Source organism: Monodelphis domestica, chromosome 6 (assembly GCF_027887165.1).
Source record: "Monodelphis domestica isolate mMonDom1 chromosome 6, mMonDom1.pri, whole genome shotgun sequence".
In the NCBI taxonomy this organism is placed as follows: domain Eukaryota; kingdom Metazoa; phylum Chordata; class Mammalia; order Didelphimorphia; family Didelphidae; genus Monodelphis; species Monodelphis domestica.
This window is the reverse complement of record NC_077232.1, coordinates 2359697-2378661: the sequence shown is the minus strand read 5'-3', so window position 1 is coordinate 2378661 and position 18965 is coordinate 2359697. Positions and strand designations below refer to the sequence as shown.

The 18965-nt window shown below is 60.8% G+C and overlaps 1 protein-coding gene and 1 non-coding gene across 2 annotated transcripts in view; both read left to right on the top strand.

The window, feature by feature from the left end:
* Positions 1-14514, top strand: part of NADSYN1 (NAD synthetase 1) — a 23452-nt gene extending 8938 nt beyond the window's left edge. Inside the window, exons 9-21 of the mRNA XM_056801140.1 lie at positions 81-212; positions 1447-1521; positions 1669-1793; positions 2614-2662; positions 6526-6628; positions 8784-8952; positions 10195-10330; positions 11328-11434; positions 11734-11865; positions 12408-12477; positions 13122-13250; positions 13444-13620; positions 14269-14514. Coding sequence (XP_056657118.1) covers positions 81-212; positions 1447-1521; positions 1669-1793; positions 2614-2662; positions 6526-6628; positions 8784-8952; positions 10195-10330; positions 11328-11434; positions 11734-11865; positions 12408-12477; positions 13122-13250; positions 13444-13620; positions 14269-14322 — 1458 coding nt within the window. The 3' untranslated portion in view covers positions 14323-14514. The remainder of the gene's footprint in view (positions 1-80; positions 213-1446; positions 1522-1668; positions 1794-2613; positions 2663-6525; positions 6629-8783; positions 8953-10194; positions 10331-11327; positions 11435-11733; positions 11866-12407; positions 12478-13121; positions 13251-13443; positions 13621-14268) is intronic.
* Positions 8546-8603, top strand: MIR12372 (microRNA mir-12372). Its single transcript, NR_162940.1, has one exon. It is a non-coding gene; the product is annotated as a microRNA mir-12372 (primary transcript).
* Positions 14515-18965: the final 4451 nt, after the last annotated feature.

The following is an 18965-nucleotide window of genomic DNA, read 5'->3' as shown; positions in this document are numbered from 1 at the left end:
TATGGGGGAGGGGGAGGGGGGCGCCCCGGAGCAGCCTCGGGGCTCCTGGACCCTCTTGGCGACTGCGGCTTCTTCCCCAGAACGGGGGCGTTTACCTGTTGGCCAATCAGAAGGGCTGCGACGGGGACCGGCTCTACTACGACGGGTGCTCCATGATCTCGCTGAATGGGGCCACCATCGCCCAAGGCACCCAGTTTTCCCTGGATGACGTGGTGAGGAGCTCGAGGGCGCCTGCCCGGACTGGGCTCTGGCTGGGGCCCGGCTTCCGCCTCTGATGCCCTTCTGGAAAGGGTGTGTGTGGGGGGCTCGGGGCTCGCTCTGCCCCGGGGGGGGGGTCGGTGCTCGCTCTGCCCCGGGGGGGCTCGGTGCCCGCTCTGCCCCGGGGGGGCTCGGTGCCCCCTCGCTCTGCCCCGGGGGGGGCTCGGGGCTCGCTCTGCCCCGGGGGGGCTCGGTGCCCACTCTGCCCCGGGGGGGGCTCGGTGCCCGCTCTGCCCCGGGGGGGCTCGGTGCCCCCTCGCTCTGCCCCGGGGGGGGCTCGGGGCTCGCTCTGCCCCGGGGGGGGGTCGGTGCTCGCTCTGCCCCGGGGGGGCTCGGTGCCCGCTCTGCCCCGGGGGGGCTCGGTGCCCGCTCTGCCCCGGGGGGGCTCGGTGCCCGCTCTGCCCCGGGGGGGCTCGGTGCCCCCTCGCTCTGCCCCATGGAAGGGGCTCCTCCACCAACGAATGGCTGCCTGGGGAGCTGAGGGGAAGCTTCCTGGGAGCTCCCGCCCTCTGGGCGTCCCGGGGCGGGCTGTGCTGGGGCCCTGGCTAAGGCTGTCGGCCTCCTTGTCTTGTCCTGCCCCTGCCACACTCCTGGAGCTGCCGCAGACCTCGGCTCTCCCCTGCAGCTTCTCACTTCTTCTCCCAGGAGCTCTCCTGGCTCATATCCCCCCCCCCCCCCAGGGCTTCCCCGTCTCCCTCTGCATTATTGCAGCAGCCTCCGGCCTCGGCCTCCCTCTCCCGGGAGCTCTCACTGGGCATTCTGACCGCCTCAGGCCTCTCACCTTCTGCCTCCTGGTCCATCCTGAGCCAGAGGAGTGACGAGGGCCAGGCAGTGCGGGATAAGTGACTTGTCCAGGGTCACCCAGTGACTCGGGGGCTGGTGCGCAGCTGTGACCCTTGGGTGGGCTGGAGTTTGGGGGAGAAGAGCATTACACGTGGGAGCCCGGGGAGAAGGGGAGACACGGACGGGGAGAGCCGTCGGCCTCCACTCTGGCACTGGCATGCGGCCAGCCATCCTCCTCGGCCCCCGGGAGCTGGGTTTGAGTCCTGGTAGGTGCTCTGCGCCGCCTCGTTCCCCGCTCTGCGCAGCGGGAGTTGGGCCTTTGAAGGCAGCCCTCAGAAAGGGGGCGCCGCTGCGGCTCTGGGGGGGGAGATCCACACTCTTTCCCTCCGACTCCTCCCCTCCCAGGAGGTCCTCACGGCCACCATCGACCTGGAGGACATCCGAAGCTTCAGAGCGGAAATTTCTGCCCGTAACCTGATGGTGAGCATGTGGGAGGCCTGGGGGGGGGGGGGGGCGAAGCAGGAAGCGGCCTCAGGCCCTTCCTGGCTTCCTTCCGGGCCTCGGCCAGGCTTGCTCTCTGGGGCTCCTGCACTGACAAGGCTCCCACCGGCTTGTCTGCCCACTCAGGCCAGCAAAGTGATTCCCTACAACCGCGTGAAGGTCGACTTTTCACTCTCGTGCCACGACGACTTCTTGGTCCCCCCCTCGGAGCCTTTCCAGTGGCACTTCCATAGCCTGGGGGAGGAGATCAGGTAGGTGTGTTGGACCCCCCCACGGGCCCTTCATTCACTCACCAACAGGAACCCACACAGGCCGTGTGCGGCCGGGTGCCCTGGGAATGCCCACGGCCCACGTGGCACTGCCAGGGGCTTGGCGGTCTGACGGGCTGCCCCTCGGGACTCCCGGATTAATCGTCCAGCCTGAGAGCCAGCGTCCTCTCGTCCGCGCCTCCTGTGCTCAGAGGGGCCTCCCGGCCTCTGCCCCCAAACGAGGCTTCGCACTCGGGTCTTGTCCTCGGGAAGGCGCTCTCGAGTTGTTCTGCGTCTGAAGAGTGTTCTCAGACTGGGGAGGCGATCGATAGACGGACGGGCAGACAGATAAAGGAAGAGCTAGACCGACGGACGCAGGGATGGACAGGGGTAGGTGTAGCCCAGGGACGCCGGCGCAGACCTCCGGCCAGCTAGACGACCGGTAGATGGACAAGTCGATGCTGGGCAGGTCCCGAGAGAGAGGACGCCTCCGTGGCTGGTAGAGAACGGGCAGATTATAGAGGGATGCGCCCAGGGACAGACAAGTGGGAGAGCCTAGGAAAAGAGACGGATGCAGCGTTCCTGGAGCCCGCAGTGGATCGTGCCAGGCAGCGGAACAAGCCCTCGGGACGCAGAAGTGCTGCGGACACGGTCTCTGCCCTCAAGGAGTTCGTAGTCGAATGAATGGGTCGACGTGTGGGACAGAGACAAGTTTGGGGAAAGGGAAGACTTCTGGTGGCCCCTCCACGTGGATGAGGGCTTCTCCTGGGCTTGTGCACGGGCAGAGCGTGCCTTAACCCTCTGTTTTCTGGTTCTTTGGCAGCCTTGGCCCTGCGTGTTGGCTCTGGGATTACTTGAGGCGCAGTCAGCAGGTGAGACATTTGGGTTCGTCTGTGTTTGCGTGTACTCGTGGGAACCCTAAAACATTTCAGAACCGGGAGTTCCTTCTGTAGTTCTTTTGGGCCGTGGATGCTGACCTGCCCTTGCCAAGAGTGACCAGGATTCTCCTGGCGCTGGCTCGCCTGCCTGCATGGGCATCCTCGTGAGGTCTGTGGTCTCTGGCCTTCAGATGACGTCCCTCTCCTGGATCATCTCTTAGAATCTCTGAGCTGGAGAGAACCTCAGAGACCATCGAGCCCCAAATGGACCTAGACCAGAACCTCATTTACGAAACCCCCAACATGGGGCTGTTCAGCTCTTCTGGGAGGCCTCAAATGGGAAGGAAGTCAAGGTTTCCCTGGACAGCCCCCCATAGACACATCCTTGGGAGAGCTCCTCCCAGTGCGATGTTCCCCCAGCATTTATCTTTACTCTTTCTGGGACTCCCAATTGGACAGGGTTTGACAGGGTTAATCTCCATGGCAACCGTTCAAGACTGTCTCATGGCCCGAGTCTCTGACGCCTTCATCTTCATCAGCTAATTTTCTGAGGGCACATTCTTCATTTCTCTCACCATTCTTGGTCATCGTCTTCCGAGTGGTCTCAAGCGGGCTTGTGCCCTTCCTCCAAGATGGCGCCCACTATTGGATCACAATGCCACTCTTGCACTGTCCCGAGTCAGGCTGACTTGTCATCTCCCTGGTTCTCTCTCCAGAGGCTGCCTGGGTTAGCCATCATTATTTTTCCTACCTCCTCCTGCTGTTGACTCACTCAGCTTGGAATCCACTAAAACTCTCCACAGTGCACAAAGTGCCAGACCTGGAGTCAGGAACGCCCAAGCTCAAGTCCAGCCTCAGATACTCACTAGCTGTATAGTGAGGGGCAAGTCCCTTCACCATTGTTTCCTTTAGTTTCTTGGTGTAATAACAGCACCTGCCTCCCAGGAGTAAATGAGATCCTTTTTGTAAAGTACTCGGCATAGTGCCTGGTGTGAAGGAGGCACATATCCGTGCTCCTCCCCCTCCCTATTAAGCATGCCATTGATAACTTTTAGTGAAGATGGTGATGGACATATTAAATCACATCAGAGCCAGACCGCCTGCCTCCTCTGAGCTGATGGCTCTCCTTCAGAATGAGAAGAACCACTCCATTTCTGGAGCACCAGGAAGATTTTTTAAAGTGTTTTCCTCCCAGCAGCCTTCTCCTTGTCCCCCTCTGACAGATGAGGCCCTAAACAGTGACTTGACCAGAGCTCCTGCCCCCCAAATACAGCACTCCTTCCCCTCCACTGCAGGGTAGTCCTGGAGCTGTTGAACCCACCAGGTTAGATTCTCATCTCACCCCTCCTCCTCCTTGTTCACAAGAATCCTGGGAGAAGCTTTGCCATGTGCCCTGCCAGAGATGGCTCTGAAGCTGCTCTAAAGCATCCCTCCATCCACTTTTCCCATGGAGGAAGACAACGACGATAACCTGTAATCCCCTGATCTTGATGTTGTTACCCTGGCTGTTTATGATCGCTGCTTCCTTCTCTGCTAAATATCCTTTTGATATAGGTCCCTACATCACAATGTTATAAAACTGAGCATATTTTAAAAAAATTCTTACCTTCAGGCTTAGAATCCAAACTGGGTATTGGTTCCAAGGCAGAAGAGTAGTCAGGGCTAGACAATGGGGGTCAAGTGACTTGCCCAGGGTCGCCCAGCTAGGAAGTGTTTGAGGCCAGATTTGAACGGAGGACCTCCCATCTCTAGGCCTGGCTCTCTATCCACTGAGCCACCTAGACGCCCCTGGGCACACCTTTTGACCCAATAATACCATTACCAGGTCTATACCCCAAAGAAAATTTAAAAATTGCATCTATGTACAAAAATATTGATAGCATGCTGTGGGGGCAGGGAATTGAAAACAGAGACGTCCCATCAGTTGGGGAGTGGCTGGGCAAGTGGAGCTGGAAGACTGCTGTGCTATAAGCAGGAATGACGAGCAAGATGGTCACAAAAAAACCTGGGAAGACTTGCCCCAGCTGATGCTGAGCGAAGGGAGCAGAACCAGAGGAACAGCGTATATAGCGACAGTAACAATGTATCACCCGCTGTGAATGACTTTGCTGCTGGAGCCCAGAGGATGCTACAAGGTGAGAAGTTGATACAAAACGAGGATACAAGATGAGATGATGATACAAGATGAGATGATACAAGATCAGATGATACAAGATCAGGTGATGATACAAGATGAGATGATGATACAAGACGAGATGATGATACAAGATGAGCCGATGATACAAGATGAGATGATAGATACAAGATCAGATGATACAAGACGAGATGATACAAGATCAGATGATACAAGATCAGGTGATGATACAAGATGAGATGATGACAGATACAAGGTCAGAAGATACAAGACGAGATGATGATACAAGATCAGATGATACAAGATCAGGCGAAGACACAAGATGAGATGATGATACAAGATGAGATGATGATACAAGATGAGCCGATGATACAAGATGAGATGATGATACAAGACGAGATGATGATACAAGATGAGCCGATGATACAAGATGAGATGATAGATACAAGATCAGATGAAAGAGACGAGATGATACAAGACGAGATGATGATACAAGATCAGATGATACAAGATCAGGCAAAGACACAAGATGAGATGATGATACAAGACGAGATGATGATACAAGATGAGATGATGATACAAAATGATATGATGATAGATACAAGATCAGATGATACAAGATCAGATGATACAAGACGAGATGATACAAGATGAGATGATGATACAAGATCAGATGATACAAGATCAGATGATACAAGATCAGGCGAAGACACAAGATGAGATGATGATATATGATGATGGCCAGAGATGCTGCCCTCCCCCACCCCCCGCCAGCTCTGGCCCCCACAACAGGATGAGGAGCTCTGGTGCAGACTAAAGCGCACTCTACTTTTTCTTTGTTTGGTCTCTCTTGGGATAGGGATGATCTAAAAAGAGGGATGTTTGGGGTGTTCAGGAGGCCCAGGGCTGCATGTCCACCTCTGGTGTCTGTCACTCACCTGTGGCTACAAAAAGCCATGGTGTGCCCTGTGCAAACCATCCCCGCAAATGGACTAAGCTGGGGGAAGTACGACTGATGCCCCAAACCCGTGAGTGAGGGAGTGTCTACTCGGGCCAATGAGGACCTCCCCTGGCGGAATGAGTGGATGAGAATAGGGTTAGGGTTAGAGCTCAGCCCAGTACAGATGAAGCCAAGGCCATCCATGGCGTCCCAGGCCATCAGTGGTCATTCTGACCCTGCTGGCTCTGTGCCACTCGGCCTCCTGAAGTCTGGGTCACGCTCGGGTCAAGCCCACACGTGATCTCGTGGTCCTCTTCAGAGACTAGGGATGGACAGTAATGCAGAGAGTGTGTAATAGATATCAAAGTACCTTCTCAAAGGGAATGGGGGGGGGGCTTAGAACTCAGCATTTTAGAGCTGAGCGTTAAGATGTTTGTACAGACAACTGGGAAATCGTCAGTGACATGCGGGATAATTTAAAAATCTGACATTCTTGAAGCGTGCCGGGATCGAAGGGTCGCTCACGGGCCCATCGAGATCTTGTGGCAATCGGGAAGCCCGGCCTTCTTGAGCCTGGTAGCGCGTCTCCCGCTTTCCTGGCTCCTTCAGAGGTCATGGGGAGCTTGGGGGGGCACAATTTTTCCCACTTAAGGGCATTTCTGATGGGAATGCCCGGGTCCCTCTGGGCAGTGGGTTGGAAGCCCCTGATGTCCACAAGGGCCTCGATGGACGGGAGCACGCCAGCATCCGTTCTTACAGTCTCCTCTGATTCGCTCTTTCAAGGCTGGATTCTTCCTCCCCCTTAGTGGCGGAGTGGACAGCTCAGCTTCCGCCTGCATCGTGTACTCCATGTGCCGCCAAGTATGCCATGCCGTGAGTAATGGAAGTAAGTGGTGGGGCGCCCCTGGGGTCTCGCCAAAGCAGGTCTGCCTTGTGACTCTGTAAAATGGGGATGAGGATGGCACCTGGCCCATGGAACAGTCCAGACTGGCCTTGCGGTGCTGCTTCTCCCCTCCAGGCCTTTGTCCATTCTGGACCTCCACCCTGGGCCTGGAGCACCCACGCCCTCCCTCCTCCATGAAGTCTGTTCTCCTGGCACCAGCTGCATTTCCTCCTCAAAACGCTCACTTCTATTTTTCCGTCAGCCTACATGTGCTCGGCTTTGTGTTGGGGCCGCCAGACCGATGCCTTTCTGTCTCTTAACGCCCAGCACAGAGTCGGGGCTTCTGATTGGTGTGGGCACCTGGGCCAGGTAGAGCCAGATGGGCACCGCCTGGATGAAGCAGTGCCTGCCCGCAGGAGGCTTCCCTGTTATGGGGGGACACAAGGTGCACAGAGATGGCTCTTCAATACAGCAGGAGGAGTCAAGGCAGGGGAGGCCAGATGGGGGAGTCGGTGCCCAGAAGGACCCTTGCAGGAAGCTGGGGATTCCCCGAGGCAGAGGCACGAAGGGGGAGCCCCCAGTGAGATCGGGGCTGGGAGCCTGCAGCAATGGATATGGTTTGGCCTGCCCAGAGAGGGCTCCTGGGCAGGGCTCCTCATTCCCATTTCACAGAGGGGCAAGTTGAGAAGGGGATTCACACTCGAGTCTCAGGCCCCTCGGGTCTGGGCCCCATTGCCTCGGGGACTTCGCCTCAGGGGCTTTGGGCATGAGTTGCCAAGTGGGTGGGTGTTAGGTCGGCACGTCATCTTGGCAGGGAGATCATTGACCGATGGCATCCACTGGCATCATGCCCTGCTGACAGCCTGGCTTCCAGTGGAAGATCATGCCTTTGTCTCCCGCCTGGGAGCCTCAGTTGCCCTGTCTGTAACGTGGGACTGGGCTCAGGGACGGTGAGGTTCTGCCTCCACAGCCTCCCACGGGCTGAAGGGTCCAGTGTGGGCATCTGGGTTTTCTGAATCCCTGTTCATGGCCCTCACCGCCCCCATGTCCTATGTGGGAGGGGGCCCTGGGGCTATGTTGGCGAGGTGGCCTGTGTGCCCCTGGAAGCCAGGGGGCTGCTTTGTCACACCCCCCCCCCCGCCCCTGGGGGCTGTTGATGTGCTCTGCCCCCCTGCCCGATGTGAGCACTTCCCCTCTGCTGTCAAGGGTAATGCCGGGGCTCACAGGCAGCTCAGAGGTTCCGTTTGGGCACGTGATCTCTAAAAGGTTTACCAATGCTGCCCTGGGGAAGGACCCTCGTCTGGGTCCCATCTGTCCCCTCTTCTCTGGGCCTCCCTTTCTGGGTTCTCGGTCCTGAAGCAGGTGACTCCTGAGACACGTTGGGCCTTGGAAGGTGCCTGCACCTTTGCCTCAGCCAGTCTTGTTGGGATCTGCTCGGGGCAGTGTCTGGAGGCTGGCCTGACCCTCCAAGCATCCTTGTGGCCTTCCTCTGGCTCTCAGCCTCTGGGCTGGGCCCTGGGACTGAGCAGGACTCTGCAGTGCCTTGGGGTGTCCCAGGGAAGAGCCACCCCCGCACACAGCCTGGGTGCCTGCCGGGAAGGGTCAGGAAATGCCGTGTGGCCCTGGCCAAGGCCCCGAGCCCTGCTGGGGGACCTCAGGCCGCCTGGACTTGACCGCTGGGGGTGCTGGCTCTCTGCCCGGGACGTCAGCCCTGCCGGAGCCCCGGAGGGTGCTTCAGAGGGGCCCCGGGCAGAGGTCAGTCGGTGGTGGAGGGTCAGCAGCTGCCCTTTCTGTAGATCCAGCGTTTGCGTCCTTTATGTGGAAGGTTTTATTGCGGCTCCTGGTTTATTATCTGATATTGACTTAACAGCAGGGCCTCAGCTGCCATTTTACAGAGGAGGAAACTGAGGCAGGCAGTGGGCGCCCAGAGTCATGGCAGAGTCTGGATTTGAACTCAGGTCTGCCTAACTCTGGGCCCAGCTCCTTCCCCGTGCCCCGAGCTGCCTTGGGCCGAGTCTGCCCAGCTTAGTCCGGCCGCCCCATCCCTGGCCATTTGCCCCTGGGGACCCGGGCCCAGAGCTGTGGCGGGGAGACCGAGCGCTGTGGGCGAGGTGGCGTCTGTGTGTCTGGCTGAGCTCGGCTCCCGGCCTGTTTGCAGATAAGGAGGTTCTGGCCGACATCCAGAGGATCTTAAACCGCGACGACTACATCCCCCAGGACCCCCAGAAGCTGTGCGGCCACCTGCTGACCACGTGCTACATGGCCACGCAGAACTCCTCCAAGGACACGTACAACCGGGCCAAGGAGCTGGCTGAGCAGATCGGAAGGTGGGCTGGGCCGGGGGGGCAGGCTTGGGGGGTCAGGACTGGGGGAGCCAGGGCCAAGAAATCTGGGGCTTGGGGGGCTGGGATTGGGGGGCCAGGACTGGGGGAGCCAGGACCAAGAAATCTGGGGCTTGGGGGGCTGGGATTGGGGGGCCAGGACTGGGGGAGCCAGGACCAAGAAATCTGGGGCTTGGGGGGCTGGGATTGGGGGACCAGGACTGGGGGAGCCAGGACCAAGAAATCTGGGGCTTGGGGGGCTGGGATTGGGGGGCCAGGACTGGGGGAGCCAGGACCAAGAAATCTGGGGCTTGGGGGGCTGGGATTGGGGGACCAGGACTGGGGGAGCCAGGGCCAAGAAATCTGGGGCTTGGGGGGCCAGGCTTGGAGGATCTGGGGCTTGGGGGGGCCAGGACTGGGGGAGCCAGGGCCAAGAAATCTGGGGCTTGGGGGGCTGGGATTGGGGGGCCAGGACTAAGGAATCTGGGGCTTGGGGGGCCAGGACTGGGGGAGCCAGGGCCAAGAAATCTGGGGCTTGGGGAGCTGGGATTGGGGGGCCAGGCTTGGAGGATCTGGGGCTTGGGGGGCCAGGCTTGGAGGATCTGGGGCTTGGGGGGCTGGGCCTGGGGGGCCAGGACTGAGGAATCTGGGGCTTGGGGGGCTGGGATTGGGGGGCCAGGACCAAGGAATCTGGGGCTTGGGGGTCCAGGCTTGGAGGACCTGGGGCTTGGGGGGCTAGGCCTGGGGGGCCAGGACCAAGAAATCTGGGGCTTGGGGGGCTGGGATTGGGGGGCCAGGACTGGGGGAGCCAGGGCCAAGGAATCTGGGGCTTGGGGGGCCAGGCTTGGAGGATCTGGGGCTTGGGGGGCTGGGATTGGGGGGCCAGGACTAAGGAATCTGGGGCTTGGGGGGCCAGGCTTGGAGGATCTGGGGCTTGGGGGGCTGGGCCTGGGGGGCCAGGACTAAGGAATCTGGGGCTTGGAGGATCTGGGCTGGGCCTGGGGGGCCAGGACTAAGGAATCTGGGGCTTGGGGGGCTCACCGGCTTCTGGGGGGCTGTTTCCTGCCCCACTTTCTGTCCAAGGGGGCCTCCTCCTGCCCTTTGGGATCGGCCCAGACTCCGGGGCTTTGCCCCTTGCCCAGGGCCTCTTCCCGGGACTTGGGCCTGGGGCTGGCCTCGGTTTGCTCCTCTGTGGGCGCCCCGGCGGGGTCTGGGGCCGGCTCGAGTCTCCCTGGGCCTCGCCCGCAGCTACCACATCAACCTCAACATTGACGGGGTGGTCAAAGCCATCATCGACATCTTCCGCATCGTGACCGGGAAGATGCCGCAGTTCTTGGTCCATGGAGGCAGCAACCGGGAGGACCTGGCGCTGCAGAACGTGCAGGTGGGTCCGGCCGGGGGTGCTGGTGTCTCATGGGGGGCTCTTTGGGGGGTTCCTTCGGGGTGGGGGCTGGACACCTCCCATCCTACCTTCGAGCAGAGGTCCTGCCCCACCCTCTCTTGTGGGATCGTCCTGGGAAACCCCGGGGCCTGGCACGGGGCCTGGCACAGGGCCTGGCATGGGGCCTGGCATTGGCAGGGGCTCCAGCTGGCAGCCCCGGGAGGCGCAGCCGCCTTTTATTGCGGTCATGAGGAGGGTGAGCCGTGGCGGCCACTCACCTGTCGGTTGACCAGACGCTCCTCCCCCCTGTTGGCTGGGGGTGGAAGGAGGAGTCTGGGCACCCCCCCCCCCCCGGGGGAAGCCGGCCTCCGTTTCTCCCTCAGCAGCCCCGTGTGCCCTCTGTGGGCAGCGGTCCGGGGGCCGCTCGGCCTCCTCGGCCAGGGCCCTGGTAGGTTTGCGGGCGACGGGGAGACAGCAGGGGTTGGTGCTGGCAGGGACGATGCCACGAGGGGTCAGGAGACTTCAGTGCCCGCCGTGTGCCAGGCTCCAGGCTCAGTGCCACGACGGCAGCGGGCAGGGGCAGCCTTAGGGGTCGGGGAGGCTTCCTGCATGGGCGGTCGCAGCCCAGAGCCAGCGGGCAGCCACGGGCAAGGTTTGTTGACTGACCCAGAGAGGGAGGCCACGCTGCCATTCTTGTGCATTTGGACCCAGGATGGGGCAGCGGCGGGCACCCACAGGGAAACCTCAGGGCCCCAAAGGGGAGGGACCTGCCCGGGCACATGGCTCAAGGCCACAGGCTGTGCCAGGGCAGGGTGGCCGGGACTGGTGGGCAGAAGCGAGAGACTCCTGGTGCCAGCTGCTGGGTTGGTGTTGCCCGAGGTGCCCGGGGGGCTGGGTGCCACGTCCCCCCTCCCCAAGGGGCCGGGCTTTCTCACACCCGGTCAGAGGCGCCCCCGGCGCCCCCACCAACACGCTTCTCCTCCTCTGCCCTCCTTCGCAGGCGAGGGTCAGGATGGTCTTTGCCTACCTTTTCGCCCAGCTGAGCTTCTGGGCTCGGGGGATGCGAGGGGGCCTCCTCGTGCTCGGCTCCACCAACGTGGATGAAAGGTACGTGCCGGGGGCGTGTTAGGGTGCCACCCGGGCCTGTGCCAGGGGGACGCTCGGCCTCTCTTAGAGGCCCAGAGGGGGAGGCTGGGTCCAAGAGGTGCCGCCGTGCATGAGCCGGGGCTCTGCCTGTGCCAGGGGGATGTTTAGACTCTCTCTTAGAGGCCCAGAGGGCGAGAGCTGCTTCTCCCTACCCTGGAGCCACCTTTTCTGCCCAGGAGGGCCTCCGGTCAGTGCAGGAGCCCCCCAGCGCCCCCGCGGCCTGCCGCCCCTCCTGGAACAGGCCTCCTCTCTGCCCGCAGCCTCCGGGGTTACCTGACCAAGTACGACTGCTCCAGCGCCGACATCAACCCCATCGGGGGCATCAGCAAGACGGACCTGAGGAACTTCATCCAGTACTGCATCGAGCGCCTCCACCTCATCTCCCTGCGCAGGTGGGCCGGCCCTCCCCGAGCCTGGCGTTCGAGGCTCCCGTCCCCCGCCAGCAAGCCCTGGGGAGCCCTTGAAAACTCGGGGGGGGGGCACCGTGGCCTGGTGGTTTGTAGAGCCGGGGGGAGGGGGGCCGGCTAAGGGCGCCTGAGGGGGGGCTGAGACCAGGGCGGGGCCTGAGGGGGGGCTGAGGCCAGATGGGGGCCTGAGACGGGGGGTGGTGCTTTAAGGGGGGCCTGAGACGGGGGGGGGACTGAGGGGGGGCCTGAGACCAGAGGGGCTTCCCCTGGCCCCCAGCAAGGGCGACCAGCAGGCCCCTCTGCCGGCCCTCGTGCCCAGCTCCAGCCTTGGGCGACGCTCACTCCTCCCAGCCCGGTCTGAGGTCTCTGCTGGACCCTCGAGACCCAGAACCCCCTCCTCCGGGAGGCCCTCCAGGAGGGACCTCAGTGCTGCCCAGGGCCTGGCCCGGTGGGTCGGGTTGGGGAGGCGCCCCTGGCGGGCACACGGGGGGCTCCGCAGCCGCTCACGCCCGGCCCTTCCCTTGCAGCATCGTGTCTGCTCCGGCCACCGCCGAGCTGGAGCCCTTGGCCGAAGGGCAGCTGGCGCAGACCGATGAGGTACCGAGCCTGGGGGGAGGGGGGCAGGGCAGGGGCCGGAGGAGGGGAGACCCGAGTGTGAATTCTGCCTCGGACGCTCACTGGCCAGCCGGGGTTCCCGGGGTCTGGCCTCTCGCCGTCTCTGGCCTCGGGTTTCTCATCTGTGAAATGGGCCAAGCCGTAGCCTGGGCCGGTTCTGGGGGCGAAGCCCTCGGCACCCTGACATTGAGTGTCTGTTCCCCGGCCCGGCAGGCCCCAGCTAGGGAGGGTCTCACTGGATCAGAACCCAGGACTTCCGCCTCTCTGGGTTCGCAGCAGTCAGCGAGGCCTGCAGTGGGGGGGGAGGGGCTGGGAGGGGCGGAGTCTCGGCCCTCGGAGGCGATCCTCGGTCTCTGAAGACCCACAGTCCGGAGGGTCTGAGAAAGAAAAAGAGGCAGAGAAGGAGGTCCAGGTCTAGACCAGCCTAAAGGCACAGCGAGGGAGGGGCCGAGGCGGGACTTGAACCCAGGGCCGGGAGCATCCCCTCTGCGGGGACTCACGGGACTACTCGGGGTCCCGGCTTTGTCTTGACCCCAGCCGGGCTGTGGGGTTGGGGCGGGTGGCGGAATTCGAACCCAGGCCCTCGGCCAGCCCTGGCCAGTAAAGGCAGGCCCTGGTTCCTGCAGGAGGACATGGGGATGACGTACAAGGAGCTCTCGGTGTACGGGCGGCTGAGGAAGATGGGCCGCACCGGGCCCTACAGCATGTTCTGCAAACTCCTCAACATGTGGAAGGAGACCTGCACCCCCCGGCAGGTGCGCGCAGAGACCCTGGGCCAGTCCCTCACCCGGGGGGACAGCCGGGGGCCGAGGGGGGCTGAGGGGGCCGGGGGGGGCTGGGGGGCCGAGGGGGGCCGGGAGGGCCGGGGGGGGGGCCAGGGGGGGGGTCTGTGCGGGGGCTCCTCGGCCCCCTCCGGTGGCCTCTCAGGCGGCCCGGCTCCGCCCGCAGGTGGCCGAGAAGGTGAAGTTCTTCTTCCGGATGTACGCGCTGAACCGGCACAAGATGACCATCCTGACGCCCTCCTACCACGCCGAGAACTACAGCCCCGACGACAACCGCTTCGACCTGCGGCCCTTCCTCTACCCGTCCAGCTGGCCCTGGCAGTTCCGCTGCATCGACCAGCAGGTGAGCCGCCCGGCCGGCCTCGGCTGGCGCTCGGCTCAGGACCTCGGGGGCGGGGGGGGGGGGCGGGAGGGGCACGTTGTTCCCCCACGTGTGACCCCCCAGCAGGCCTTTCCCAGCTTCTGCCCAGATGCTTTCTCAGGTCATTCCTGTATCTGACCACAAGGGGGCGCAGTGGTTCCCCCACTTTACAGCCTGGGAGACAGCGGTTCACCCTGGACCTGGGAAGTGTCTGAGGGAGGATTTGAACTCGGGGCAGGTCCAATGGGGGGGCGTTCTGAGAGTCGGGGCCCCCTCCTGGCACAATCAGATCCGTGGGTCAAGCTGTAATGGAGGGCCCGGAAGGGGAGGGCGGCCTCGGGGCCTCTGTGTGTCTTGGCTGGACTAGTGAGCCTCGGTTTCCCCATCTTTAGGATGGGCGCGCTGGTATCCTTGTCCCAACCCCTTCTCTGGGTCTTAGCCACGAGGGAGGTCACTTACGTGCCCAGGGAAGGCGGGCCGCGATTCCTCCACACATTTTGGGCCTCGGACGCCTCGCTTGACCCCCCGCTCAAGGCCGAGCTCTGCCCCCCCGGCTGAGGGGGGGCCTCGTCCCGTGGCGTGGAAGCGGCGATCGATGCCGCGCCCAGAATTCTCCCCGATTCCTTGCAGGTGGTGAGAATCGAAAGCTTCGAGGGGGAGGACGATTTCGATCAGCTGGACTGACGGACACGGCTGGAGGCCCCGGCAGCATCGGTGATCCCGGCGCGGGCACGTGCCCGCCCTCCAGCCTTGCCCCCCTCTCTTCTCCCGCCACAGGGCACGCGGCCTCCGGGCACCTGGCTTTCTGCAATCTCTGGGCTCTGATTCTTTACCCAAACTGTTAGAAATTAAAATAAATCTTTCCTGTTCTCCTAAGCTGTGCAGGGATGTGCCCTGCCCTCGGTGCCCTCCGTACCCCTGGTGCCCTCAGTGCCCTTAGTGCCCCTGGTCCCCTCAATGCCCCCGGTGCCCTTGGTGCCCCCGATTCTCTTGGTGCCTCCAATGCCCCTGGTGCCCTCAATGCCCCTGATGCCCTCAGTGCCCCCAGTCCCCTCAGTGCCCCCGATGCCCTTGATTCCCCTGGTGCCCTCAATGCCTCTGATGCCCTTGATGCCCTCGGTGCCCTCAATGCCCCTGATGCCCTCAGTGCCCCCAGTCCCCTCAGTGCCCCCAATGCCCTTGATTCCCCTGGTGCCCTCAATGCCCCTGGTGCCCTCAGTGTCCCATGCCCTCAATGCCCCTGGTGCCCTCAGTGTCCCATGCCCTCAATGCCCCTGATGCCCTCAGTGCCCCCAGTCCCCTCAGTGCCCCCAATGCCCTTGATTCCCCTGGTGCCCTCAATGCCTCTGATGCCCTCGGTGCCCTCAATGCCCCTGATGCCCTCAGTGCCCCCAGTCCCCTCAGTGCCCCCGATGCCCTTGATTCCCCTGGTGCCCTCAATGCCTCTGATGCCCTTGATGCCCTTGGTGCCCCCAATGCCCTTGGTGCCCTCAGTGCCCCATGCCCTCAATGCCCCTGATGCCCTCAGTGCCCCCAGTCCCCTCAGTGCCCCCGATGCCCTTGATTCCCCTGGTGCCCTCAATGCCTCTGATGCCCTTGATGCCCCTGGTGCCCTCAATGCCCCTGATGCCCTCAATGCCCCATGGACATCCCACATCCCTTGACCAATTTCTTAGAGCAATTCTAGGCTAATGGGGGGAAAAGCCATTTTCTGGCCTCTCGGGAGTCTCTCCTGGCTCTGCCCCCGACCGGGCACAGTTGAAGCTGCCCCTGGTGCCGCGCCTTCTGGGCTTCTGGGTCGATCAGGGGACTCTCGTTCCAGGCCTTCAGGGCTGGGCCGGCCAATATGGAAATGCCCGGTCTGTGTCCTCAGACGTTACCCAAATCAGCATCCATCCGAAGGCCTGGCCTGGAGGAGGCCTGTGAGAGATGTTCATGACTGACTGACTGACTGCTGAAAGGTTGCCTGGCATGGCCAGGCCCTGCCCCTCCTCCCCGGCCCCTGAAAAGCCTGGATAGAGCGGTCAGCAGCCTCTGGGGAAAGGAATCCTGGCAGGTAGTGGGGGGCCAGTTGCCTGTTGCCTTCTGGGGAGTCAGGGGGACGCTCTGAGCTTTAGGAGCCTTGACGAGGTGACCCCAGATTGCCAGATGTCCCTGTGGGTCCTCTCAAGCCCCAAGGCATGGAGAGGAGGGTGCAGGCTGCCCGGGAGCCTGGCAGGAAGGTGGAGAAATGAGAAAAGCTGGGGGGAGGTACGAGGGTCCCTTTGCTTGGGCCGCCTCCACCCCATCCCCCCCAAGTCCTACATGCCACCCGGAGGAGCAGGTTTTCTGGCTGAACCTCGGGGAGGCTCCTTCCCTCCCCAGAGCCATCAGCACGGGGTCGGCTTCTCTCCTCCTTGGAATCCGCTCTTTGGCGCCGGGTGTCGGGGCCTCTTCCCCAGGGCTCTGGCACAGAGAACTTGGCATTCTAAACTCAGTGATGGCATCCGTGAGGGGAGGGAGAGGCGGACCCCGGCCACCTAAGGGAGGCTGCAGCCCACACGCTCACAATTCACCCTGGAGAGTTTTAGATCATTGAGGAAGTGGTTGGCATTTTGGAGGCTCCGTGGGTAGAGTGGTGGCCCTTCAGCGACCATGAGGGTGACAGTCAAGGAGAGTGCTGGGCTTGGAATCAGGAAGCTCTGAGTTCAAATCCAGCCTCAGACACTTCCTAGATGTGAGACGGGGCAAGTTGCTTCACCTCTGCCTCAATTCTTCACCTACAAAATGGGGATAACAGCACCTACTTCCCAGGGCTGTGGTGAAGCTCAAATGGCACCATATTGGTAAAGCACTTTGACTCACAGAAGGTGGTTCATAAGTGTTTGTCCCCTCAGCTGGCATTTACTGAGCCCCTCCTCCATGCCTGGCACCATGCTGAGCTACATGGTCCGTCCTCAGTGGCCATGGTCACAGCCGGTGAGTGTCCAAGGTGGGTGAAGAGAGGCTGTGCCATCTCGCTGCCCGTAAGGTGGAGAATCCGCCTCAGGTTGCCCAGAGCTTTGCTCTGCTCGGTCCCCGGGAGCTGAAAGATCCTGGCGATGGCGGTGGATCTCCTAAAGGAAGGAACAGGAAGGGGCAAGTCTCACCACGGAGGAGGAATGGATGAACAAACGAATGGTGGAATGAATGAGTAAATGATTGAGTGAATAAATAGTGGAATGATTAAATAAAGGGATGAATGAATGAATGAATGAATGAATGAATGAATGAATGAAAAAGCTTTCTTAAAAAGGCTTCCTTTGTGCCAAGCACTGAGCACTGTGCCAGGGACAGGACATACAGATGGGAAGTGAAGAATCTCTTCTCCCATTCTCACGCTCTCACGGCACCATCAAGCCAGGAGCACTTGTGCAACCTCGGACTTGGCAGGACCTCTCTGACATCTCCTTGTCTGATCTGCAGCTCTTTGAGGGCCGACCTGTTTATCCCTTTTGGATCTGCGTCTCCGGCTCCTAGCACTAGTGTCAGGAACATAGAGCATACATGAGAAATGCTGTCAGTTGGGACAAAATGTCACCCCGTCCCCAGCACACACACCTGCCAACAGACAGCTGGACACAGCTCAGGGTCTCCTCTGGGACCAGCGATGCTGCCCTCTCTCCTGCTCCACTACCAGCCTCGGCCATGAAGCCATCGTCCCAGGCTCAGCCCTTGCCCTTCCTGACATCGACTGCCCCCCCACCAGTGCCGTGAGGCCCACATGGCCAGGGCTCCACCCATCCCTACACCAACCACTGGCCCTGGCACCCCCCACCCTCATGCAGGAGGTACAGCCCTCACCTCCCCAGCAGCCAGTTACCTGGCCCAAAGGAGGGTGCGTCACCCTCTGCCTCCCAGTCATCCCCAAAGACTGCTGACCCCCTTGAGAGTATGCACACTCTCGGGTGTCTCACTTTCCTACTGGCATCATAAGTGCTTAATTAGGAGCCATTTATTCAGGTATCCATTCATTCCCATGTGCACCTCAGTTCCCTCAGAAGTCCCTCTTCTCTTGGGACAAAGGATCAGAGGGTCAAGGACCCTTCATTTAGAATTGGAGGGGCTGAAAGCGATCAGAGCCCTCACCTCTTCAGCGTTCACTCAACCCACACCCTTTGAGCCTGGGCCAGCGCCATGGAGAAGCCTGGTTTGGCCTGAAAATGAGGAGGAAGTGACTGCTGTAGGTCTCACCTGCGCAAGGAGGCTCCCAGATTGGTTGGGATGGTCTGAAATTTGCTGGCACAATGACCTTCCTTGTCACCCTTCAGAGGGTTTCCTACAACCCAACTGTCCTGAGGTGGAAGAGTGTGGATTTGATCCTTACTTTGGACACCTCCTGACCCCCCACAGTGACCCAGGGCAAGTCCCTTCAGTCCCTGGGCCCCCAGGCAATCCTCTAGCACTCACGTTGCAGAGAAGGCTAAGATCTCCTTTGCTATCTGGGGATTCCTCTCACAGTTCTTTCTCTTAAGTCCCTCAGGATTGTCCTGGATCATTCCATTTACTAGTAGTAAAGTCCACTACACTGGATAGTGCCACAATGTATCTGTCTCTGTGTACAATGTTCTCCTGCTTCTGCTCCTTTCACTCTGCATCACTTCCTAGAGGCTGTCCCAGTTCACATGGAGTCCCTCCAGTTCATCATTCCTTTGAGCACAATAGTATTCCATCACCAACAGATACCACAATGTGTTCAGCCATTCCCCAATTGATGGGCATCCCCTCGTTTTCCAATTTTTGGCCACCACAAAGAGTGCATCTATGAATATTCTTGTACAAGTCTTTTTCCTTATGAGCTCTTTGGGGTACAAACCCAGCAGTGCCATGACTGGGTCCAAGGGCAGACAAGACAGTCTTTTAAAGCCTTTTGCGTATAGGGGAATCTCTTTCACCCAACCTTCTTTGACATGTTCTGGAGCTGGACTGAGCTGGACTTTTTGATATGCCCATTTCTGCCAGAGACATGCCTTGGCCCTGGGAGCTGCCAATCTGAGTGAGGACGAGGCCGCTCTTTTTGAGTACTAGCCACCGTCCTGGCGCCATATTCCCCTGACGGGCTTCACTCTCCCGAATCTCAGAGTTACTCATAAGGTTTCACTTCTCTCCCAGAGTTAGCATCACTCGTCCAACTGGCTTGTTGCCTGCCTTTTGCACGCTGTCTTAGAGGCCTTGGAAACCATGGCTTTGCTTTGGTCTCTTAGTTCTTTCTTCCTGTATTTTATCTCATCTGCTTTTCGAACTTCCTCCTACCCAACCTCGAGCTAGTACCTCTGTTGTCCTTGGTCAGTCTACAGAGGCCCAGGCCT